Source organism: Marmota flaviventris, chromosome 11, assembly GCF_047511675.1.
Source record: "Marmota flaviventris isolate mMarFla1 chromosome 11, mMarFla1.hap1, whole genome shotgun sequence".
NCBI classification, from domain to species: Eukaryota; Metazoa; Chordata; class Mammalia; order Rodentia; family Sciuridae; genus Marmota; species Marmota flaviventris.
Window position 1 is genome coordinate 70848111 of NC_092508.1, and position 26129 is coordinate 70874239.

General features: G+C 39.3%; 1 protein-coding gene across 7 annotated transcripts in view; it reads left to right on the forward strand.

Annotated features, from left to right (window-relative positions):
* The window catches only part of Rbms1 (RNA binding motif single stranded interacting protein 1), a 207059-nt gene extending 186960 nt beyond the window's left edge, over positions 1-20099 (forward strand). For 4 of the 7 annotated variants that reach the window (XM_071619132.1, XM_071619131.1, XM_027937964.2 and 1 more), the window contains exons 7-15: positions 6855-6970; positions 7870-7919; positions 8039-8132; positions 10641-10688; positions 11577-11627; positions 14057-14167; positions 15200-15280; positions 16519-16603; positions 17422-20099. In XM_071619132.1, coding sequence (XP_071475233.1) covers positions 6855-6970; positions 7870-7919; positions 8039-8132; positions 10641-10688; positions 11577-11627; positions 14057-14167; positions 15200-15280; positions 16519-16596 — 629 coding nt within the window. In that variant the 3' untranslated portion in view covers positions 16597-16603; positions 17422-20099. The remainder of the gene's footprint in view (positions 1-6854; positions 6971-7869; positions 7920-8038; positions 8133-10640; positions 10689-11576; positions 11628-14056; positions 14168-15199; positions 15281-16518; positions 16604-17421) is intronic. The other 3 variants (XM_027937966.2, XM_071619133.1, XM_071619135.1) reach the window with 3 other exon arrangements.
* Positions 20100-26129: the final 6030 nt, after the last annotated feature.

Below are 26129 nucleotides of genomic sequence, written 5' to 3' on the forward strand. Positions count from 1 at the left end.
GTGGCACACACTAGAACCAGTCCCTAGCAGATCCTGAGGGACAGCTATACTTGAAGATATGTGCCATGCCCCTGGTACCTGTAGGACAATGGGATCATACTTCTGGGACTGTAGTCTTGTCACATCTCCATCCTCACCCACTGTTATAAGAGAGCAGGGTCTCATGCTCACGTGGTGAGAGGTGCCCTTCAAGGGCTGCTCTAACAAGGAATCATTGCCAGGAGAGCAAAAGTGCCAAAGAATCATGGGTGGCCAGTGGGGCAGTGGCTGTCTAGCAGACCCAAGCCTCAACCATATTCTGTACCATAGAGAGAAAGCTTGTTTTAAATAGTGATAAGGGACCACAAGGAGAGATTAGCAGTGTGTCACTCTCAGGGGACATGAGTGCCAGGTTTGTGATGGGCTGCCCTCAGGGAGCTGCTATTACCATCAACCACACCCAGCTCACCAAGACCATCTCTGAGCTTTATCAGACTCTGACAGTGAGGAACAAATAATGGAGGAATTTTATCAAAGCACAAGGATCTTGGTGGAAGATGTGGGGGTTTTATAAATGGTGTTCACCGGTAATTTCATCCTTAACTGTAACTTGCACATTTCTTCATTGGAAGAGAAGCAACCTAGCCAGCCTGCTAGATGCCTCAGAATCAAATCCGGTGGATGGCAGGCCAGTTCCTAAAAACTTCTGAACCTTCTGAACCACAAGTCCCTCAGCTGACAGTTGATCTTAATAATTCAAAAGTGTTGAGAGGAGCCAACATTCAAAACTTGAGCTCCTCCAATTGATGCAGCAATAACAAGAATAGCTGAAAACTCATTGAGACACTGTAAGCATTTTGGGGGAAGGGGGGGTACTAGAAATTGAACCTGGGGGCTTTCTACCACTAAAATACAGCCCTAACCCTTTTTATTTTTAATTTTGAGGTAGGGTCTTCCTAATTTTCCCAATCTGGCCCTGAACTTGTGATCCTCCTGCCTCACTTATTCTAAGCACTTTTTATGTTAATAATTTCAATACTTTGAAGTAGGTACTATTATCCACATTTCATAGATTTTGAAACCAGAGACATTAAATAATTTGCAGAGTCGCTAGCTCATAAATTTCAAACTCAGGGAGACTAACCCTGAAGCTAGTGCCCTGACCATCATGCAGTACGATTTTTTTTTTTTTTTTTTAAAGGACTGAGAGTGTAGCTCAGTGACAAAGTGCCCCTGAGTTCAATTCCTAGTTAAATAAACAAACAAGCATGACTCCTTTTCAAATGGAATACTATGTAACCATTGTCAAATGACTGTATAACAAGATAGGGAAAGATCAACAATAGAAATGGTAGAAGAAAAGTATCTATCATCACAAATGTGAAAAATAATTGTAACTGCATAGACTTGGAAAAGCAGTAAAAATAGAATATTAAAATATTTATGGGGGGCAATAGAGGATATTGAGTTTTTGTTTACTATTTAACATGATTTTACTATTGTCACATCGTTCTTTTAGTGACCCTTCTTTGGTGGGTTGGGAAGTGAGGTGAAAGAACCAAAATCGAACCATACAGAAATGAAGCTGATATGAAAAAAATTGAAAATGTTACTCTTCTCAACCTGAATGGTAGCCAGCAACACTGTGTAAGGCATAGTAAAGGAGGAGAGACCAAATTCCATCAAAGCCCCCCTGAGAGAAGTGTTCACAGAGAGAAAGTATAGCTGTGCCCATTGGGTAGGACAGAGGAGCTAAAACAGGAAATGGTGTTGTTCATATAAAAAATTAATCTTAATAAATTAATATTTATTGGTTCCTTAGGTTGAAATTTTTACCAGGTAGTTAGTGAGGCGTTTTTAAAATAACATTATCACAAAGAAAGCTAATGATGGTTGCTGAGTGATCTGGTTTTCCAAAATTGATGGAGAAACTTCTATCGAGGGCAGTTTACATTTTGCAGAATGTTAATTGACATAAAATACTACATAACTAGAAAAAATGGTACTTTGGAAGGAGAGGTCATTCCATCTGTTAGTACTGTCATGTGTGATGATGAAATACACAAAGACCTCACTTAGGACAGGCTGAGGAAAGGTCCATTTCAACATCTGAGCCCAAGTCACTGTAGAGTCTGAGCTCAAAAGACAGGTTAAGGAAACTGCAGAGATGTGCAATCAGGCATTTGTAAAATATCATCCCTCTCTCGAGTTTGGTTGAGGGCATATTGAAGAGTCCAGTAATGCCATGATCTTAGATGGCTTTTCAGCGGATACTACCTATGATCAGTGTTTGTATCTGAGGTGTTGCCTTGGGCTTCTCACAAGTGTGCAAGGTCACGGTCACACCATGGTTGTCAGACTTTGGGGATGCATGTTCCTGTTGGTTCTGATGAGGAAGAAAATAACTTCTCTGTTGGTTGATGAGAAAAAGAACCTGACCTGAGAGACCTCATGTGATATCTGAGGTTTACCCTTATTAAGGGGAAATTCAGCCTAGAACACTGTGCATATTTAGCAAAATAATCAATTTGGGGTAGTTTATATAATTTTTATATCACTTTAATTTCAGGAATGTGTCTCAAATCACAAATCATGTTAGAACTCTTTGCAATTATTGTTTTGAACAATAAAGAGTTGCTAATATAGAAAAATGACCATGTTAGAGATTATCACAGGTGCTGGGTATATAGCTCAGTTGGTAGAGTGCTTGCCTCACATGCACAAGGCCTTGGGTTCAATCCCCTGCACCACCACCAAAATGAGAGAGAGAGAGGGAGATTGTCACACACTAATTTTGCGAAGTTAATATACCCAAACTTTGCTCATAGCCCTATTACTATTATTTATGGCACTTCCTGTTCTCAGTATCTGCCTTCTAAAACACAACCAAAGAGACTAGCTGGAGGATCCCTCTGTAGAATATGCCAACATCCCACACCGTCTCCCTTCAGCCTGTAGCCTGTACATTAGGCTCCCAGAAGCAAACTTAAGACATCCCCTCATTTTGAAGGAATCATAGGAGAGACTGATTAACCAAGATCTCTCAATTTTTAACAAGCTTGCACACACTGAAAAATAAATGGCTTCATGGCACAGATCTGGGTGTTTTGTGCAAAAATCTAACTGAAATCCTCTTATCCTTGCTTAGCATCATGGTGTCAGATAAAATAAATTAAGCCCATTTGCCACCTACAACACCTATAAGTCTTCACCTAGTTTGCTTTTCCGGAGCACACAGAGAAACATTAAATTCCAGGCATGCATTCTTTCTCGTCACACTCTCCAAGTCAATGGAGCAGCAATTGTGAAAGACAGACAGCCGCTGTCCCCACGTCAGTACTTTGCTTCCACATAACATTTCTATTTAGAACAAATCTCTCTAAAAACAGTACTGTGTCCTGTAAATGAATAAATGGGTTTTCATAAGATCGGAAATATTCTCTTCCCCATTAAACTGCATGCCCCCTGGAGGCGAGAACTCAGATCTGCCACTGTACCATTGGCTCTTGTGTCCCTGACACATAGTAGGGCATTAAAACTTCAACTGATAAGGAGACCAGAGAGAATTTTGATAAAAGAAAAAAGCTGTTAGAATTTTATATTGCTTCACAAGCAAGACTCGGGCACTCCTAGTTCACTGAAACAAGGAGCCAGCAACATGTAAAAACTGGGTCATTTCCACTGGTTACATTCTTTAAAAACAAGAAATTTGTTTGGCCTAAGAGATACCTGCCAGTACACACAGTTTCCACTACTTACCTTTTTGCTTTTAGAGGAAAATAACATATCTTAATGGCAGCACAAAAATCGGGTGGTAAATATAATTCATTTTTGAAAGATTCAACTACATCTTGTTCCATGTGTTTCTGTGTGTGTGTGTGTGTGTTTCATTTTAAATGCCATATGTATTTGCAAACATGCCCTTAGTACATATTTTAGCAGACTTCATTCTTACCTGAGATCTGCTTTTCTCTGACAGGACAGAATCTAGATGAAAACCTATTAGAAGCACATTACATCCAAATAGGGACATTGGCCATTTATTTAACAAGTGAGCTTCAACATGCACCAGGGTCTTGCTACCAAACTGCCTTCATTCACACCTGCCCGCTGAGACAGCCCAAGGGAAGCTTCCAGAATGAGCAACCTGGTCACTTTCTTTCCCTGGAAAGAATTATACTAATCGAGGAAAACAGTTTGTATCAATCACTGAGCACAGGAAGCGCTTTTTAAAAATTAGTTAAATTTCAGTCTAGGAGCTAGTTTTTATAAACCCTCTAGATAAAAGTGTCTGTCACGGCAAAGACCCACAAAGTGCCAGCTCCACAGAGTTTATTATACTCTTTTGCCCTATAGGAGTAGTGTGGAAGCAAGACCTTATAACCTTAAATATCATTGGAGAAAACATTCTACTATGAGGCCCTTTCTAGATGTGCAGAGAGTGAGATCTTGCCTTTCTTCATCTGAGTTCTTGTTCTGTCCATCATTGTCAAGTGAGGCCACCACCACCACTACCACCACCCACCCCACCCCCCTGCCACACACACACACACATACCTTGCACTTTCAGGCCTGCACTTAACACACTTTCACATTGACCCAGGAGCTTGAGGAGAGTTTCAGTGCTAGAATTTTAAGTAGCATTTGCCCACAAAGGTGAGTAACTTTGAGGGATTCCAGGTATAAAAAGTCCTTATTTGCAGAAGATTTTGTCCTTTATTCCCTCCTACTTGGATGCTATATTCTAAGCCCTAGTTTCTACCTGTCCCTTAATGACCCTGTAGTAGAATTAATATCAGTGATTACAAAACTTTCTTGCTTCGTTGTGTCTGTTCACCGTCTGTAATTGGTAAAGGTAGAATTTCTAAAAACACAATTTTTTTTGAAAAGATAAGTAGTATGGTTCATCTGTATTCTGGGATTTGGCTGCAGTCCATCTTCTATCATACCCAATTTGCCTTCTATGGAACTTCCATATTCAGGAAAGCTCGGGTGGAGGTATTGGAGACAAGAAGGTAAACAAAGGAACACTAAAATTCTCACCAGACACCTAACATTTTTACCCTGAATAACTACTACCTGAATTAGTCCATTTTTCATTACTATAACAAAATGTGTGAGGCTGGATGACTTAATAAAGAAAAGAGGTTTATTTAGCTTATAGTTCTGGGGATTCAAAGGTATAGTGCCAGTATCAGCTTGCCTCTTGTGAGAGCCACATGATAGGTGGTATCGCTACGTGAGCATTATTATAAGACCAAGCCAGAGAGCAATTCAGGGTTTGGGCTTGCTCTTGTAAGAACACAGGATCCTGCAAGAACTACCTCCACTCCTTCTTAGGTTTGACCTAAGGACCTTCCTGTGCGCTTCACCTAAACATTGCCACACTAGAGACCAAGCTTCCATCATGTGAAATCATATCTATTTAAGAAATCATATCCAAACCGAAGCATACCCAGAGTACAGTTGCCATTCAGAAATGACTCCCATTCCAACCCATCCTTCAGGAGTGGTTCAACCCAGGAAGGGAAAAGCATGCCAGCCAACAGCCTAGACAGCTCACCGAGACGGAATCACATACAGTTCGGTGTTTTGTGTTTTGGCAGAGAAATGTTGAGAGACACTATTGCCTCTACCCTGTCATTAGCGGGTGGATAATAGTGATATAAAATAAGAGATGAATTAGGATAATAAGCGGCAAAGGAGAAAGGAGTAAATTTTCCACAAGTAATATTTTTCTCTTCATGGTTATTTAAGTTTGAAACAGAACTTGAAAGTAGTAATCATGGTTCTACAGTAGACAAAGGATGGAATGTGGGAACCAGACAGGAAGGTGTGAGTGCCTTTATTACATTAACTAGACGCATGCAGAAAAATGCACAACTTCCAGGAATGCGCTGCTGCTTCCATCTCAGAAAAGCAAATTGAAAAAGGAAGTCAGGGGTGGCCTATTGTGCTGCCTGTGGTTTGTTATTATGTCTCTTAGTTCTAATGAATGTGTCTCCTTTCAAAGAATCTCTGCATCTTTTCTACATTTGTTGCTTGGGTTTCCCTTTGTCTCATTTTTGTGAGGCGGACACTTGATTTAAAAAAAAAAAATCTCGCCAAGTGGGATGGTTCAGGTACAGAAAAGTCTTTAAATGGGACGGGCAGGTGTTGGAAGCTTTCTCGCGATGACAGGCTTCACCCCTGTGTCCCAGGAACAAATGAGGTCTGTGTGTATCCATTCATTGATTCAGCTACTAGGTAAGAAGCACCTACCAAGTGCCTTTTGCTTAGGCACTGGGGATGCAGTGATGACGGAGCCCACGGGAAGGAAAAGCAGGCACCAAGGAACACAGACTGTTAGAAATGCTGCAAATACAAATAGGGGGTATGTGCTACAAAGGGGGACTTGTTTTCCACCAGGAGGAGTGGAGGTCCCTCTAAGGAATGTTAATAGGAAGCTCCAGAGGCATTTGCAGCTGGAGGAGTGCAGGGTGGCACAATCCTATTTTCATTTGAAGATTATTTGGGTGACTGTCTAAAGGCAGAATTGTAGAGAAGCCAGAATGCAAAGAAGTACCCATTAAAAAAAAAAAAAAAAAGCACCAAAGTGAATGGGAAGATTCCTTTGCTTCTTCAACAAAATGGCCCTTCAGATGTTTTCATGATGCCCTGGTTTGGAAATAATAACCAGTGTATTATTCTGTACTAAGATCTTTCACCAGTGGCTAATTTTCTAAGGGTCTGAAGAAGCTTCTGCCTTGCAGTGTTCTATTAGTTCCCTCGTAGCTCTCGCGCCGCTCCCACTAAAAAAGTAATCCCGTTACGCTTGTCACCTGTGCATGCACACCATTGTGGTTTTGTAATATTTCCGCCCCCCCATCACTCAGCTCCTACAGAACCTTTATTGTGCAAATTTGCGGATGGAGGACAGAAGAAGAGACAGAACCCAAACAAATACATCCCTAATGGAAGACCATGGCACCGAGAAGGAGAGGTGAGACTTGTAAGTCCTTTCTTAACTTCAGTGTGGGTGTGCAGTCGTGGGCAGCTCCGAAAGGTCACACAGGCATCTCCCTTCAGCTTCCTGGGTCACACCTTTCTGCCAGCACGTTTTCATTCAAGTGATGCTCAGACTGAAACCCTTCCCCCTGTGTGTGTGTGGGCGGGGGGTGCTCACCAAGTGACAAGTTCTCCACGTAGATGGTGCAAACAACTGTGTTCCCCAGCTAGCTGCCTAAGTAGGAGACTCTAAATTGCTATGAAACTGCATGAGTGTTTTGAAGGTCTTTTATGCCATGGTTTAGGTATAACCATTTAGAAGGGTTTACATTTATTATATTCAAAAAGTATTCTAAATAACATCAAAATAAATGTATTTGTCATTGAGGGTTTTTGGGGGGGGTTGTATGTATATTTAATCTTGTTCTTTTGAATAGTTTTTTTTTAAACCTTCAGTTTCTTAATAAATTATTGGGCCTCCACTTCTCTATATTTCTTTTCAATGAATTAACATAATTTTTAAAAATAGCATACAGGTCCCAGAATGTCTGGAGAAAATAAATGTTCTAGAATCTGGACCGTCCAGTGATAATCACTAGCCACTTGTGGCCATGTGTACACTTGAAATGTAGCTGTTTTGCTAGAGAGATTGAATTTTTCTATTTAATTTTAAATAGCTGCATGTGGCTAATGGCTACCATATGGGACAAGCACAGGTCTAGAGCTTAATTCTCTTACTGAGCTTATAATTATGCTTGGCTATAACAAAAAAAAAAAAAAAAAAACAAAAAAAACAGTTTTATCAAATGCTACTGTTACTCTTTTATGTTGCAATGTCTAAGAAATAGCATTATCAAATCATGCCTTTCCAGCTGAACATTTGTGTCCTTCTCTTTCCTGTAGGCTGGAATGACACTCACTTACGACCCGACCACAGCTGCTATACAGAACGGGTATGTTGTTACGATAAATGCGTAATGGCTTGAGGGAAATTAAAGGTGGAAAATATCATTTTTCCATGAATTATTCCACTTAAAGGATTACTTAATACAGGCTTTTGTGTTTGTTCTAGATTTTATCCTTCACCATACAGTATTGCTACAAACCGAATGATCACTCAAACTTCTCTTACACCCTATATTGCATCTCCTGTATCTGCCTACCAGGTTTGTACCTTTAGGATTTGTCAGTAGTGTGACAACCCATGATTGTGAATCTCTGCTGCATTTTTTAATGTGTCTTAAAATTCTGAATATTTATAATGAAATTTAACTCATTTTATGCAGCTTTTGGGTACCCAATTTAGAATAAGCTGCTTTTGATTTGGCAGACCAATTTGCTTTTATGTATAGGAAAATATATAAAGCAAGGGAAATGGTTGCCCATTATCTGTCCTTGGAATCATAGCAATTTAGAACTGAGACAAACCCACATACTTCCTCCACTATCCGCCCAGCTTTTAGATGCCAGGTGTCCCAAAAACTGAAATTTAAGAGAAATGCCATTAGGTAAAATACAGAATAGGTTTATACCTTGCTTTTATTTGTTTGTCAGCAGAAACTAATAAAAGAAGAAGTAAATATGCTTATACATGAAGGTGTGTCAGTTAGGTTACATTCAGTAAACAGGGCAGATGAGATTTGGGGTCTGCCCACCAAAAGAAAGAAAAAGAAAAAAATAGAGGCAGCTCCCTGTTTGTGTTTTTTTTTTTTTTTTGCAGAGGCTTTACCTTAAATTCCCAACTGAGGAAATCTATTAAGCACCTGTCATAAGGTCAATCTGATTATACTTCAGGGATAGCTCCTCTTTTACATGACCCCAGGGGTGCACATGCCCTCTCTCCTGCATCAGAGCCCCTCCAGATGTTGACAGCCCAGTCCAGACAGGAGCTTCTAATGGAGTTCAGTTGCAGAGAGAGAGAGTTCTCGTCTCTTGACTGTTGGTATTCTATGGGACTAAACTAAACTTTGGTGTATTCTTGTTTTAACAACAATTGAATTAGATGCTGTAGTCCTGACTTCTGGGACTACAATATCTAATCTAACAGCTGTATTATTTGACTTCTGTAAATCTCAGATTCCTCATCTTTAAAATGGGGATAATAATAGTTTGTCTCATAAGTTTGGAAAAGTTACAAGGACTGAGTCTATGTAAAGAGCTCTCTACACAGTACCTGAATGTATCATTAGCACTCGAAATATTAGCTATAATTACTATTATCATCAGTAGCTGACTTATAATAAAAAATATATTAGTTATTCTTCTTAAATAATAAATTGGTTAACATAAGCCAATGTCAAAGCTGGTTCTGTCTAAAAAACATAAAAGTAGCTTTGAATAACAGAAAAGTGACTAGATGCACTAAAACTGAAGGGATTGTTGGGGTTTTGTTGTCTTTTTGTGTTGTTGGGGATTGCACATGCGAGGCAAGTGCTCTACCACTAAGCTACATCCCCAGCTCTAAGACTGAAATTTTAAAGTAGTAATCACCACCTCTCTCAGCCTTTAGACTATTGTATGTTTTTCCCCTGATAGTCATTCTCTTTTCTTTGTTCTCTGAGAGTTGTTTATATTTACCATGGTTCTTCAACCTGCTGGGTATGGTAGTCACTTACTTAATGCCTCTTTAATTGTGTAGTGCTTAAGATTTCTATATTTTCCTTGCATTTTCCCTAATAATTCCTATGTCTGATATTAAGAGATAATATTGAACTATCTGAACTTAGAAATCTGTCATTCATATATCATTAAAAATAGGGGCATATGTATAAGCTTATTCTTAGGCAAATGAAAGATTGCACATATTAATTTCAACTTATGCTGCTATAGATATATCAGCTATTATGGTATTTTTCCACTACCTTTTCCCTTCTTAATATGAAATCAATGTGCATTTCAGAATCATTTCATAGAATAAAAAATTAGAAGGCCAGTTTGGTAATAAATTTGATATAGCTAACTGGAAACAACGTTATCATTTCAAAGGCCTGATTTCCTCTCCTGGGCATTCTGTATACTAAGATACCTGTGGAATTCCATTCCCTTTTCCTGACACTCAGTGCCATAACATCTCAGACGGATTCTTAACCCAATACGTTCAGGGATCAGGTAGGGCCAGTGAATGAGCTTTAAGTGACCTGTGCTGCAGAATGTCGCTTGTGTGTGTGCAATTAGTGGGGGGTGGGGGCAGTCTCTTTCTTTATTATTAGGTTTTCAAGGGGATCTGTGACCCCAAGATGGTTAAGAACCAGTGGCAAAGAGTTTATAAAGCATAGGTTATTATTCCCATTTTCTAATTAGGGAACATTGAGGAATAGAAATCGACCATAGCTGGCTTGCTGTTTAAGAGAGAAAATTGGATTAGGAGTCACAGCCCTTAACCTCATAATGCTGTACGTGACTAGATTATGAAGACTGAAGCATATCAAAACTGAGTGCATTTGGCCCACATTGGGGTGTACAGGGAACTGCTTGCCTCCCTGTGATTTATCCAGGGAGGGCCCACCACTCGTGTTGGAGTGGGCCTTTCTCTACTAAACCACCATATGCTTATGTAGTTGGATTTGAGAAATTAGCATCTGCAAGAAACCACCAGTACCCCAACGGGGAAAGGCTGCAGTCCAGATAACTGAAATGTTAACAAGGCAGAAGCACTTAACTTTGGTCTGCCTTAGGTGGCAAAGGAAACCAGAGAAAACAAGTATCGGGGCTCTGCTATCAAGGTAAATCACAATGCATTCTTCCCCCATGACTCTTCCCCATATTCTCTCTGTAGAATCTCTGAAGTTAACACTAGGGGACAGGATACAAGAGGGTTGTGTTAAGAATTGGAAACTGAAACAGTGTTAAACTACATAAACTCTGGAAAGCCCTGGGCATCAAAAAGGGACTGATGTTATCCCTCTCCCGAGTGGCAGACTACACAAGCCAGAATTCCTGCCACAAGCCTGACCCTCACATCTTATTTCTCAGTTCAGAGGGTCTTCTTTCTGTGTGGATGCCCTTTTAACTGTAGATGTCAGATATAGTTACTAAAGTTTAATTTCCTCAATCTGAATTTCAGATATTTATTTTCCTCACTAAGTAGAAATTATTAACGACTATGTAAGATTTTTGAAACCTAATGTCCTGAGTATCAAAGAGAGATTGAATTTGGTTATCTTTATTAAGTCAGCCCATACTTTGAGGGTTAGTTTCTTTCTAATCAGATGCTCTAGAATTAATCCTCTTTCATCCATATCCTAAAGCACCTAGTTCATACTTGATTGTAACACTTTTCACTAATTTGAGATATTTTACATACTTATCTTCTCTGCTTTAGACAGTAAATTTATTGAGGGTGGGTCCCATGTCTTATTCACCTTTTTCTCTTTGTTGCCTGATACTCAGCAAATACTTCTTGAGTGGGCCAATAGAAATTGGTTCTAAATAATTATTTCATCCCATTCAGAGTGACCAGTTTGCCAAGAACTCTAACTGCCTTAATCTTTTTACTCATTGATAGTATTGTTTCCTTATTTTCCTTCTGTAGATTTTTAACACAATTAAAAGAGAACTAGGAAATTATTACAATGTAAATCATTGTTTCTTTAAAATTCTCCCTTTTCTAGGTGCAAAGTCCTTCTTGGATGCAACCTCAACCATATATCCTGCAGCACCCCGTAAGTTGTTCACCTCAGTGGCCTAATGTTCTGCCTGCAATTAAGCCATGTGTGTACTCTTCAGGTTAAAACCCCTTGCCAAAGGTGATAGGGACTTGGGAAATTTTAAGCATGGAATATGAAAGTGCACAAGTTAAAATGAATCAGTAGTAAGCATTAAATAAATTTGTTCATAAGAATTTAAAACATACTCTGTTGGAGGCAGGACACTATTTCTTGCTCACATCAGTTCGGGGGGAGATCTGAGTGACAATGTTTTACAATACTTGATGAAACCGCACTCATGTTTTTACTCTGTTTAATGCAACCCTAAAGTAAAGATAGAGATTTTCATCTGTGTTATTAGCCTCTTTGGAAATCAGAAACAGTGTAGTATAATGCACTCTTTGATAAATAACAAATGTGATTTCTTTGGTGACTTGAGCACTTGTTGATCTAATGTGTATCTAGTACTACTTTTTCTAAATGAGCTACTCTTCAGAATGAAATCACAAAGCTAAGCATGCCTACACTGACCTGCATTCTTGCTGTTAAGAAAACCATAGATTTAAACCTCAGCTTTCTGGTGACAAGTGCAGAATGGGGATCCTGATAAACAGTTTACAGTGTTTGTAAGATAAACATAGATCTGTTGCTTAGGAAGAGAACTTGGCTCTTGGTCTTAAGACGAGATGGAAATTCGTCCCACGATACCTCTCCTAAAGTGGGCACTGCACTATGTGACTGTGTGTATGAAATAGCAATCCTGGCATAATTAGTTTTGAACAAGAAATGCTTAAGATGACCTTTAGGAAGCTAATAAAACAGGTTTATATTATAACACAGGAAAAGATATCTTTGCTTATGTAGATGTGAACATGTATTATATGGTATATACACATTTCATACTGGGACACACGTGCACATATTCATGGGCATGTGTGGATTTGTGATGTGTGTTACTTTGTACATGAGCAAAAAGATCAGGAAACTCCTTCCCCATTTTCTGGACTTCTGAGTCATGATCATCTTACTCTGTGCTTTTGATAATGCACATTAGAAGTAGAATGTATCTTTTTTTCCCCTTTGGCAACTTTTAGAGACAAAGATTGCACATATTTTAGTTTAAAATCTTTTAGGAGACATGAGGAGTGTATATAGAACGTTGCTGAGAATTCATTACCTTTTGCCATCCAGATCCAAACTACCTGCCTGCACACATACCTCTGCCCCCAACTGTGCATCTAATTATCAATAATTAGATTATCAGTTAAACAAATAACTTATTTAAAAAGGATATCAGTTACAATGAAGCCAGAATGTACATTAGTACTTGTGGAGTATGTTAGAATACTTGCACCGTCAGGTAATTGGCCAACTGCAAAAGTAAAAGGAATGATAAAATCCACAGTTTATAGAAAAAAAAATAGACAATTAAAGTCTAAAAATAGCTAATTAAATTTTGGTGTAAATGGTCAGTGAACCATGATCCAAGCATTAAAAATGATGACAGTGACAACTGTGCAATCTGTTAATTTTTATAGTGCAATGCTAAGTTAAAAGCAAAAACCCAAGATATGAAATTCTTCATGTTCTTTGATTGCAACTATGGAGAAACATGCAGAGGCAGGAAGGGGCACTTGTGGTTGTATGGGAGAGGCTGGATTACAGGTGATTTTTTTTTCTTCCCTGTTTTCTTAAATATATTTAATTTAGTCCAGAGCAGTGGCACACACCTGTAATTCCAGCAGCTCAGAAGGCTGAGGCTGGAGGATTGCAAGTTGCAGACCAGCCTCAACAACTTAGTGAGATCCTGTCTTAAATAAAAAGGGCCAGGGATTTAGCTCAGTGGTAAAGCATCCCTCGGTCCAATCTCCAGTACCCCAAAAGTTTTTAAAAATTTGGTTTTAATGACCAATATTTTTTAAATGAAATGGAAGAACAGAATCACAAAGTTCTGAGAACCACTGAGTGAGTGAAGAATGCTCTTGATACCAACAACTTAATCTTGAAACAAAGAGCTCTCTGTATAGAACATTTTTAAACAGATCACTATTATTGGTCCTATTCTTTTGCAGCTACAGAAAACATCACCTGTCTTTTTTAAGCATTTTATACCTTTGCCAGCCAAGGAGAGTCTGTAATTTGTGTTTGCTATTATAGCTCCTCCTGCTGGACTAGCTTCCCAGTTAAGTGAGGGTAGTGTTTAATGCAGGAATTTTTGTGAAGTGAATAACAAAATACCATTTCCCCTAACACTCTTACAAAGTCTTAGGAAAAGCAATCTATTAAGACTTTTGAACCTTATTTATTATTGATACCCCTTGCCAGTCTGAAAGATGTTATTTTTGCTTCACATTACTCACAAAGGGATTTCCTTTGCAAAAGGTAATTATAGAATCTTAACTCCTCTCAGTTTATCCTTTGTTGCTTCTGTCTCCCATCCACAGGGTGCCGTGTTAACTCCCTCAATGGAGCATACCATGTCACTACAGCCTGCATCTATGATCAGCCCTCTGGCCCAGCAGATGAGTCATCTTTCACTAGGCAGCACCGGAACAGTAGGTGGCAAATTAATATCATGTGTCTCTGCAAATAGAGGAGGGTAAATTAATGCACCCCTGTGCCTACCCTATAGAACCACAGGTTCTATGATGACAGTTTTTATGCCTGGCCCCAGCCCTACCCCACATTGCCTTCCAAAAAGAAAAAACTCAGATATTTCTTGATTAAGTGAAAAACTGAAAGTCTGTTCTCTAGGTTTCCCCTTTGCCAAAATTTAGCACCCACACATGGCCACATCTAGCTTCTTCAACTAATGTCACTGGTATATCATGAAGTACCATTTCATGCAGCAGAGGATGAAGGTGACACTAGAGTCCAGGGGACTTGGTGGAGTAATGAGGTTGACCTGGTACTAGATCCATGTTGGTTTGTTTATAGTTTATATTGTAAGAGATGCCCACAGGAGTTTGATGCAGCCTGTATCTGTAGTGGCTCAAAAGAACAAAGGGTGGTGCATTTTCCCCTCTTACACTCAAAACCAGCAGCAACTTCTTGTGCAGACCAAGCCAGAGCCATACACAGCCTGAGATGGACCAGAAATTCCTCCTGCCTTTAAGAGTTAGTGACTTCAGTATCAGGAAATCAGGATTCCCTGGCCTAATCTTCAGTGAAAGGTCCAATAAGTCATCCATGTTTAGGTTTCCACCTGTAGAAACAGTACTAGGTAACAACTCAGGGAGCTGCTAGATGATAACAAGGTCTTCTGAGAAAAGATCTTCTAGAATGATGCATTAGTGATATTGAATTATTGAAGATGACAGACTTTAATAATCTTCACCTGTGTGTTTCTTTGTTAGGAAATCCAAAGACAACATGGAATTTATAGTTTGACAAATTCAAAATGTAGAAAATAATGACTTTGCCTTCCATATGACATATTTACATGGACTAATAACCCTTTGAGGGTAGCATATTTAAATTTCTTCTTGGAGAACTCCGTATATTTTATATCCAGCTCAAAATTCCCTGAGTACTCCCCATTTTGCGTGGTTTTTCATTGTCCATCCTGACCTCCTCCTCCTTTTCAGTACATGCCTGCAACGTCAGCTATGCAAGGAGCCTACTTGCCACAGTATACACACATGCAGACGACGGCGGTTCCTGTCGAGGTTGGTACAGTGTATTAAATGGCCGTTCTGGCAATGGGTAGTTTCAAAAACGGGTGAATTAAGTAGAACTGAAAGCAAAATCTATCAAAAGTCAAATATTTGCATAAAGGATTGACTTTAGAGGGAATATGTTATTTGGGACTATAAAATATAATTGTTACAAATTAGAATAACAACATCCAGGCCACATCCCCAAGAACTCCTAGAAATATTTTCCAAGCTTGTAGCACCTTTTTCACCCCTCCAGAGTTCTGTCTTGTCACCCCTAAATTGAGATAAAATTGGAGTTTGTAATCCTAGTCCTAAAAATTGTATCAATGGTGATACTCACAAAAAGAAATCAGTCACGATTCAGATAGTTAATGAAAAAGGAAAGCTGATGTAGCAGACGTGGGAGAGAAGCTATACCTATTTTTATAGAGGCTGTTAGTGTAGCTAAATAACACTAGAGCTGGTATGGAAGAAGTCTGGCATCTGATTATGATTGAACAGGAAACAGCATTTTCCTGTAGAGCATCCTTAAAATTCCAAGGAAAATACTCAGCTCACTTGCTCTTTCCCAGTAGGCACTGGGCAGAACCCAAAGGCTCCCATTTCCAAGAAGGGCCAAAGAACCATGTCTTCTTATTATTTGCCTTTCATTGTGCAATTATGGGAACCACAGTTATCAGAGCCCACAATACCTTATCAGCAATTTTGAAACCCTCCAAAAACTTTGAAAATAAAAATTCTCTTTGTGACTAACTTCTTAGCAAAAATTCTGACCTTTCAAAAAACCCAACTTGAACTGAGACAAGGTGATACATTTGTCCCAGTTACTGTGTTTATGCACTATATAGAATTACTGATATGTTTGATTCTGAGGGACATCCCTAAGCCCTACTTGAGGGTATTATATGATATACAGCATATTCATACCATGTCTCAGATTCTGAACCTTGAAAATGCTGAATTCTAAATCACATCTGACCCCAGGGAAAAACAGATTAAGAAATTTGTTTGATAAATGTAGCTTGATCAGAATAGACAAGTCAAAGATTTGGATGGGAGGTGCTTGGTGTCTATCAGACATTTCAGCTACTTGAGGGAATGATTAACCTAAAAAGCTCTGCATAATATTAAGAAATTCACTTTAAAAACTGCTTATTTTCAGGTGTATGCCTTTGACTTAGACCCAAGTAAGTAGCAGAGTTAGGATTTTATCACTAACACATTTCATCTGCTCTGCTTTGTTGTAGGAGGCGAGTGGTCAGCAGCAGGTGGCTGTAGAGACGTCTAATGACCATTCTCCATATACCTTTCAACCCAATAAGTAACTGTGAGGTATGAGAGAAAGGTCTCCATTACCAGGGTGCCAATCAGGCAGTCTGTGGTTCCCATATCAAAATGATGCTTAGAATAACTCAGATCAATCATACTTGATTTCATTATAGCCAGGGCATCCAATCTTGTTGAAATGTTAAAATCAATGATTTTGTGAATTTGCAGATTCACTGTTCTATGCAAAAAGAACAACGCTTTATATTGAAATCAAACATATACCCACTCTCCTCGACCCCTCAAAAAAAGTAAGATCTGTAACATCATAGAACATCAAGTATCAAACTTATTATATTAAGTATCCTATACTGTATTGCTCAAGTACTCAAAACTAAAGGCAATTTAGCATAAGATGTTGCTTTATCAAGCATTACAAGATTAGTCAAAACTCATAGCCAAGATATTGCTAGTGTCAGTATCCTTAGATTAAAAGATTGTATTCCCACAAGTACCATTTTTTTTTTTTTTTTACTTTACCATGTATATTATAGTAAAATAGCTATATGGAACCTGGTTTCTGGATTGCCCTAGTGACAATATGTATTGTTGGTTTTTATAAAGTCACCCTTGATCTTTGGAGACCCACATGAGTTTGGCTCTGATTCCCTTAGAGAGGAAAGTACTTTGCAAGTCCCAGATTTGAAAGGCAGATTCAAAACATTGAAAGTGACCATCAGGTCCAGAGTTTGCATCTCTCCGTGAAACATCAGTGATGAGCACAGCCTTTTTCAAATACATCTCTCTTTAAATAAGATTATAAGCTCTATTGGTGTATTATATCGAGACCACAAAAGTACTTGTCTTTTATCTTTCTCTTGCAGATGTACAGAAGGGTGTTCTTACATGAAGAAGGGTGTGAAGGCTGAACAATCATGGATTTTTCTGATCAATTGTGCTTTAGGAAATTATTGACAGTTTTGCACAGGTTCTTGAAAACGTTATTTATAATGAAATCAACTAAAACTATTTTTGCTATAAGTTCTATAAGGTGCATAAAACCCTTAAATTCATCTAGTAGCTGTTCCCCTGAACAGGTTTATTTTAGTAAAAAACAAAACAAAAAAAAACCAAAAAAAAAAAACAACAAAAAAAAGATTTTTATCAAATGTTATGATGCAAAAAAGAAAAAAAAAAGAAAAAGAAAACTTCAATTTTCTGGGTATGCACAAAGACCATGAAGACTTATCCAAGTGCATGACCGGATTTTTGTGGTTTTGTTCATTTTGTGTTTAATTTGTGTTTTTTTCAGCTGTATGAAATGGGCTTTCTGAAGTTTAACTAGTCCGACTTCACCCATGGTGTTCCATGCTTGCCGTGCGAGTGTTGCTGTAACTCAGTGTTGCCGTCACGTCTCTTTCCTTAGCTTTCCGTTTTTCTTTCAACGTAGTGTGAAGTGTCTTATCCTTTTCTATGAATTCCAATTTGCCTTAACTCTTTTGATGCTGTAGCTGTTTCAGTAAAAGTTAGTTCAAACTAATGATGTAGAATGCTTTGACCAAATGAGCTGGTCTATTATGCCTTGTAAAACAGCAGCATAGGGCTTTTAAAAGGTAGTCAATAAAAGTTGCTGAAATTTTGGCTTTTTTAAATATGTAGTAGGTGTTTTTAATGATTTTTCACATAATGTGTAAGGTAGTGAAAATGCAAGAAGGGAAAAACTGTTTTGTGTGAAACACATTTTCTGACTGGGGAACTTTTAATAGGGTTAAAGCGTTTGTAAGGCTGTATGCCGACAGTTTCCTCTGATAGTTTGACTGATTTAGGATATCTGCTGTATGATGCAATGTAAAGTCTTTTTTGCCTTTTTTCAGGAAGAAAAAAAAAAACTAACTTGATGTTCTAGATTTAGTGTTAGGTAGCGTTGGGGCTGGGGGAGGGGGGCGGGGGAGGGGAGTCACCGAATGTTTTGTCCTTCCTTTATACTAATGATAGTGCTTTAGAATGAGAATTATGCCTGCGATCTGGCAAACCGAAAAAAAAAAAACAAAAAACAAAAAAAAAAAATATGTTGCTATTGCAACTAAATGGCAAAAGCTAAAAGTAAGGATTTCTCTTCAAACATAAGCTGAGATATGAATAGAAGCGAAACGATTGGCTACTAGCTCTCTCTCTCTCTCTCTCTCTATTAGGTAAATTTGAAAAATAAAAATGACTTGGCACTTTTAAAGGTAACTTCACCAAAGACCGAAGAGCCAGTAACCAGTAGCTCCAACTTGTCTCAGCATCACATCTTCTGTGCTCTTTATTTTTGCCGGACCAGTTTGCGGTTAGGAGAATGTGCCTTTTTTGTACCTTTGAATTTAGGTTTTATAATTTTAATTGATGTATGGACACACACAAACAAAAAAAAAAAAAAAGCATGAAGGAAGATTTGGATCCAAGCAGTGCCACACTTTACATCATCACTACAAGTGTTCAAGTGTAAAGAAAACCAATTTTGAAACTATGAAATTCCTGATTCATAAATACACAGTTATTTCTACTTTAGTACATATGAGATGATTCACTGTTATTAAAGCTCTTTTATTAAGGCAATTGCATATGTTTTCAAAGCAATGGTAAATTAAGTTGTCTTCCAAAACTGTGTACTTGTCTGGTCAGCTGTGTATGATCAGTTATCTACCTCAGAGTCTATTTTCTTTTGTGCTGGGACAGGTTGCTGGCCCTCCCTGTTTCCACAGACCAAATCCTCCTAGCTCAGGAGCTAGGCCTAAGCAGTTATTTCTTTTGAGTATTTTTTAGTTCTTAAATTTTATTGCTTGTATTTGATTATAGATGTCAGTGACATTTCATAGTTTCAAAAGTCCTTGCTGCTCTGAGAAGTGTAGATTCTAGTGAAAATTACATAGTCATAAGAGAAATGTGTTTTGTTTTGTTTTTGTTTCCTTTTTTTTAAAGTTGTGGTATTATTGGTTCTACGCTCCCTGGAATATTACTGCTTTGTGAAAGTCCAGACTGAACGCAGCACCCTCCGTGTACCTAGTACATTTATAAACCTGGGTCTCTCACTACTTGATATTTTTGCATTAGTTAAGACAGAAATTTGATAGCTCAGTTAGAGGGGAGGGGAAATCTGCTGCTAGAAATGTCTGAACTAAGTGCCATACTCGTCTGGGTAAGATTTGGGAAACATAACCTCTGTACATAAAAAAAATAAAAATAAAAAAAAAATCAGTTAAACATCACATAGTAGACAGCCATTAAATTATAAAAAAATTAATTTATGAAGAAAGACCTTTTGTACAGATTGAAAAAAAAGATTTTCATAGAGATATCTATATGATCAAGAGAGTTAATTTTTTATTTTTGTTTTACTAGTGCCACAAACTTGCCAGTGGTAACTTATTTGTCCGGTTCAAGATAACTCTGTAGTTTTCTTTCCTAGGACTTGTTGTTAAACGCCAAAAGACATTTTTGAACTGTACATTTGATCAGATTGTTAGCTTTTTCTGTTTTATTTCTTTTGAGAACCTTTGAATAAAAAACATCTGAAACTTTATTATTCCTGTCAATTTTTTTTTTCAAGAAGATTAAATGTTTATCAGAGTTTCATTTCACTTCTGATCTCCTTCAGGCTCAGTTGATTTAAATCCATGTAGTGACCAAACACATTAACCATCAGCGCACCACATCTCAGCAAAAGTCCAGTCTGAAATATGCCACTCAGACTGTTTTTGGTGTCTGTTTTGTTTTGTTGGCTGTGGTAGTGATCAAACCCAGGGTTTGAGCACACTAGGTAAGCCCTCCATCACTGAGCTACAGCCAGAGACCTGCTGATCTGTTGGGATTTTTTTTTTTTTTTTGGGGGGGGGGTGTTCTTTTTGATTTTTTTGTACTAGGGATTGAACCCAGGAGCATTTAACCACTGAGCCACATCCCCAGCACTTTTTTGTATTTTATTTTGAGACAGGATCTCACTGACTTGCTTAGGGCCTCCCTAGGTTGCTAAGGCTTGATGCTTCTGCCTCAGCCTCCTGAGCTGCTGGGATTTGATCTATTTAATATGTCTTTAAAGAACACAAAATCAGATCCCTTTTCTTCCTCCTTTCCTTACTGCTACCCTTTGACAGTTTCACTGCATAGATGGACAGAATAATAGTCTCCCACCTGTGGAAGCCAGCACATGGGTAAGGAAGACAGAATGATCTCACCCAGGCCTTTGTGACCATGACTTCCTGTAAAGTCAAGGGGTTTGGCTCTTCCCAGTAGGAGGTTCCTTGCAGCATTCACTGGGGACTTGGAAGAAGGAGAACTTCCTTTCCCTCACTGACATGTTATATGGGAAGTACTTAATCCAGGAAATTGACTCCTCCCCAAAGTGCATTAAATGTTTTAATGTTGTACAGTATTAGATTTTCTGCTGTCACGGCTCTGTCATGGTGATAAAAGAAAAAGATCCACTCCCCTCCACTTCTACATGCCTCCCCTCCAGGGTCCTTGGTGTACGATGTGAACCAGCTAAGGGGGAGTTAGAATAATTCACTTGACTGAGTCAAGAAAACCCTGCTACTTGATGCTTTTCCAGAACAGACAGCACATACTCCTGATGCCAACCAGTACTTCAGAGAGATGTCAGAGCAGGGAAGGAGCCTGGCCTCTGAGACAATTAGGGCTACAAGAATCTAAGTGGTTGGTCTCATTTGCATTTCAGCTACACATGTGAGTGCCCTTTCACATGACTGTAAGATGAAATGGGTAAGGTAAGAAGAAATACTATTTAGGCTATTGGGCACCATAAGTTTTGTTAACCTCACCTTAATTTGTTCTTGTATTCTAAGGTTGGTTTGTTTATTTATTTGGTGCCAGGACTTGAACCCAGGGGCGCTTCAACACTGAGCCACATCCCCAGCCCTTTTTATTTTATTTTATTTTGAGACAGGGTCTTGCTAAGTTGCTGAGACTGACTTGGAACACACAATCCTTCTGCCTTAGCCTCCTGAGCTGCTGGAATTACAGGTGTGCACCGCCATGCAAGGCAAAGAAATCTTTATGTCACAAGTCCAAGGGGCTTCCATCTGAGTACATTATACAGTCATCTCTTGGTATACACAGCAGATTGGTTTTAGAACTCACCACAAACACCAAAATCCATAGGTGCTCAAGTTCCTTATATACAATGTAATAGCATCTGCCTACAACATATCCACATTTTCCCTTTGGATGCTTTCCCTCTAGATTGCTTATAATAAAACAATGTAAATGCTGTATATAGTTGATATGCTATATCATTTAGGGAACTCTGATAAGAAAAAAGTCTGTACATGTTCAATCCAGACTTTTCCATTGGGAGTTGGTTAAATCCACCAATGCAGAACCCACAGAGACAGCGGGCTGACCATATACTGAAATGAATAAACACTCTTATTAAAAGCATCTCTTCTATATAATAAGGAGGATCAAGCCAGAGTGATGACAGTTCAGAGAAGGTAATGGCTCACATATACAAAGTGGAGTGGCACAACTTTGTGGATAAGCCACACTTTGCCAAAAGGTTGTGGCTCCTCAGGCAATTAGGTACCAAGGAACTGGGGATACCTTTTAATCTGCAGTGGTATTGTCTGAAGAAAAGGAAGACAGTGGCTGTTGCTCTCTGGTATGAGAGTCTCCCTTTTCCCTATTGGTTGGGGATCTTCCTCATAGCCCCAATGGCCACACCTTTCATGGGTAATAACATTAAGTATATCCACCAGAGATTGAATTCTACATCTTGAATTTCACAAAAACTTCACCAGGAGAAAGTTGGTGACCCCCAGCCTGGGGTGGGAGTCTACAAATGTTAAGTTCTGACTAATAGCCTCAACTCATTTGAGTAGCCAAAAGGTGACACTGGGACAAATGTCATCGACCGGTAAAGATTCCCCCACTCCCTTCTCTAAGAAGCCTAAGATGCCAAGTAGGTGGGAGAGGGAGGAGAACTCAAAGCTCAGGATTTAAGGAAATCCAGGCAGTTCCTTCCCCATCAAATAGCAACTCTATGAGAGAAACACCCTCACCAGGGCTGGAGGCAGGCCGGGCCTAGGAGGGCGGAGCCAGGAGGTGGTCACATGCTCTCAGGGGCTATCTTGCACCTGCAGTGGCTGAAGCTCTTAGCACAGCCACAGCTGGGAGGTGCACTGTGTGCAGGGCTCCCAGTGTGGGATCCACCAGGAGAGCCCTGGAATTTCAACCCTGTTTTGAAATGGCTCCGAAATGTCTCCTGCATACTCACTCCGGGTCCTTTACAGGACAAGAAAGTATTTGAGCTTGAGCCACTAGAGGGAGGCTTTTATTATTCTTCAGCCTTAACTGTGATCCCTTAAAAGACCCAAGACCCAGTCACAGCCTGCTGAAATCTTGAAGGCCGACTCCTGGTGGATGGTTAGAATCTCAGGAACAAAAACCTCCAGGGACAACAGAGATCTTGAATTTGGGGTTCTTTCAACGAAGCAGCTGAATGAAGCTCACACCATCACTGTTACCCACACTGGCAACACACTGACCCTGACTGTGAGCCTTGTTGCTTGACTGGGGAGAGACATAAACGTGACTTTTAAGACCAAAGGAAGCCAAGGGTGGGGGATAAGCCATGGGCCTTGTCAGACCACAACTTAGGTTCCAGAAAGTGTTGGCAGGTCTCTAGACTGCTGAGAATTGAAAACAGGTGGCTTTAGATTAAATGCTGTTATTTATTTTTCTAAAGCACGTGATTCTGAAAGGCTCAGGCCCATTTCATTGCTCACTCAAGACACAGATCATAAACAACACTGCAGGTGACTCCTACCCTCTGACAATCCAGAAGCCACAGTCCCTGCTTGAATACCTCCGCACCTCATGGAGTATTCTGTATCTTTTTTGAACAGCTCTCAAACTTATTTAGTGAGTTAAAATTGTTTGGTGGTAATTTCCACCTACCAGATTTGGTTCTACCAACTAGGATACCACAAAATAAGCCAGACAGTCTTGAGAGGTGGAGATGTGACTTTGCTGCTCTTCTCTGCCCTGGCTTGAGCACTGCAGCTTTAACTTTCCCTCCTCAAATCTGGCTCCACAGTCCACACTACCAGATCACCTGCCAGATGTACCACAACTGACTCAAGATAACGCTCAGAACCCAAGGGACAGCCTAGAGCCAAACCTGCCGCCCTACCTGGCCCAGTCCCTCTAATACAAGTAGTAATTTCTGACTTTTCATTAATATCAACATTCATAAAAGTTGAAGCCCATGAAAATCCTTAGGCTGTTTTACTTTTTAAATCACCATGATTAATTATGACAAAGATATGCAAACAAATATTATGACATCATTTTTTAAAAAAACTTTTTGGCCAGGCAAGGTGGTGCAGCCTGTAATCCCAGCAGCAGGGGGAGGTTGAGGCAGGAGGATCACAAAGTTCAAAGCTAGCCTCAGCAACTTAGTGAGGCCCTAAGCAATTTAGCGAGACCCTGTCTCTAAATAAAATATAAAAAGGGCTGGGGATGTGATTCAGTGGTTAAGCACCCTTGGGTTCAATCCCGGTACCAAAAAAAAAAAAAAAAAAGACTTAAAGTTTTTCTTTGGAGATGGGGGTTTGTACTAGGGATCAAGCCCAGGGCATTCCACCTTAGGCAAGTGCTTTATCACTGGGCAATATCCCCATCCTTTTTTATTATTTTGTTCTGTGACAGGGTCTTACTAAGTTTCCCAGGCTGGCCTTGAACTTTTGATCCCCTGCCCCAGCCTCCCAATTAGCTGGGATTACAGGTGTGTGCCACTATGCCAAATCAAATCAAAGATCTTTAGCCATGAAAAATTGATCAGAATATAAGAAGTATTAGGTACTGTAGCTACTGCATGATCATAATTATAAAACAATATTTAAGTATAAAAAAATGAAAAAATTCAAAATGCTTAACAGTAGGTGAGAATATTATACAAATTTTCTATCTTCTCATATTTTTCTGACTTTTTTTCCCAATTTTCTACAATGAAAACTTTTTTGCCTTTATTTTGTTGTTGTTTTTTTTTTTGGGGGGGGGGGGTTGTTCGTGTTTGGGTACTGGAGATTGAACCCAGGAGCACTTTACCACTGAGATACAGCCCCAACCCTTTTTATTTTTGAAACAGGGTCTCACTAAGTTGGTTAGGGCCTCACTAAGTTGCTGAGGCTGGCCTCACATTTGCAATCCTCCTGCCTCAATCTCCTGAGTCTCTGATATTACACAAGTGCACCACCATACCCAACTACAATAAAAACATAATTAGAAAAAAATCTCTTAAAGAGCCTTGTCAGATCATCCCAACAGTGGTTGATATGCTCCTGATATTCCAATTCAGCAAGATTGGTTTTTGCTTTTAAGAGATACTGCACCAGATACCAGAAGACATAAAGATCACACAATGTGGGGCTGGGGATATAGCTCAGTTGGTAGAGTGCTTGCCTCACACACACAAGGCCCTAGGTTCAATCTCCAGCACCACCAAAAAAAAAAAATAATAATAATAATAATAATCATGATGTCCTGGTCCTCAGAGGACAGTCTTGTGGAAAGATAAAAGTTCACTGTCTATAGGTGACAATATTGCAAGGAGAAGTAACAAAGCAAGAGTGAAGTAAATTGCTATGGACATACTGTGAGGGGACCAAGGTACACAGGCATCTCTCCTGTGATCTCCTTATTTTCACATTATCAGCCAGTTCCTTAGTTACTGATCAGAATTACTCCAGAGATCCATTTCCTCCCTGCTTTCTGTACCTTCTGAGAGATGGCATTGGTAGGCCAACAAGTGAAGTCTTTGGTAGCTCTGCTCTTATTGGAAGGAGATTTGGAACAGATGTCCAAAGAGTTGACATTCCTTTATCATTCCTGCTCTGAAAATGTTTAGATGGTATGACAAGAAAGTATCATTTGCTTTTTGTTTTGTCTTCTTTTGCCCTAGATCTTTCATATCTGGTTTTATACAAAGTATATTCATACTAACTCGTGGTCTTCATACATGTACTTTGGATAATGATGTCCATCACATTCCACCATCATTTCTAACCATTTATTTATTCTTCATTTTACTTCTTGCATTTTAGAAGTCTTGTTAGGAAAGTCAGTTCCTAAGCCAACATAGTGAAGATTTGGGGGGCTACTTTTTATTGTATTAGGTGCAGAGTCTCTGTTCCGGTGCCTAAGAGTTTGATCCACTTTGAATTGAGTTTTGTGCAGGGTGAGATGGTGCAGGGTGTGGGATGCGTTCCAAAGAACATCATTCTGACTCCTTTTGCCTTAGATGACACATTTCCCACATGTCAGATTATGGATTTGTAAATACCTGTATATTGTCTGACCCCTCTACCACTTCTCCACCCACACAATGACTGTTTCCTAAAACAGTTTCAGATAGGGCCTCTTCATGAAAGTCAGAGGCAGCACAGCCAAAAACCTGTGAAAGTCAGTCTGTGAGGACTCAGACTCACAGCAGGTGCTCCAAATGTTTCTTGCCAAATGATCTCAGGTAATGTCCTTCATCCCTCTCACAGAGCCCATGACACTTACTTTGAAGGTCAAAATCTGTTCTACAACA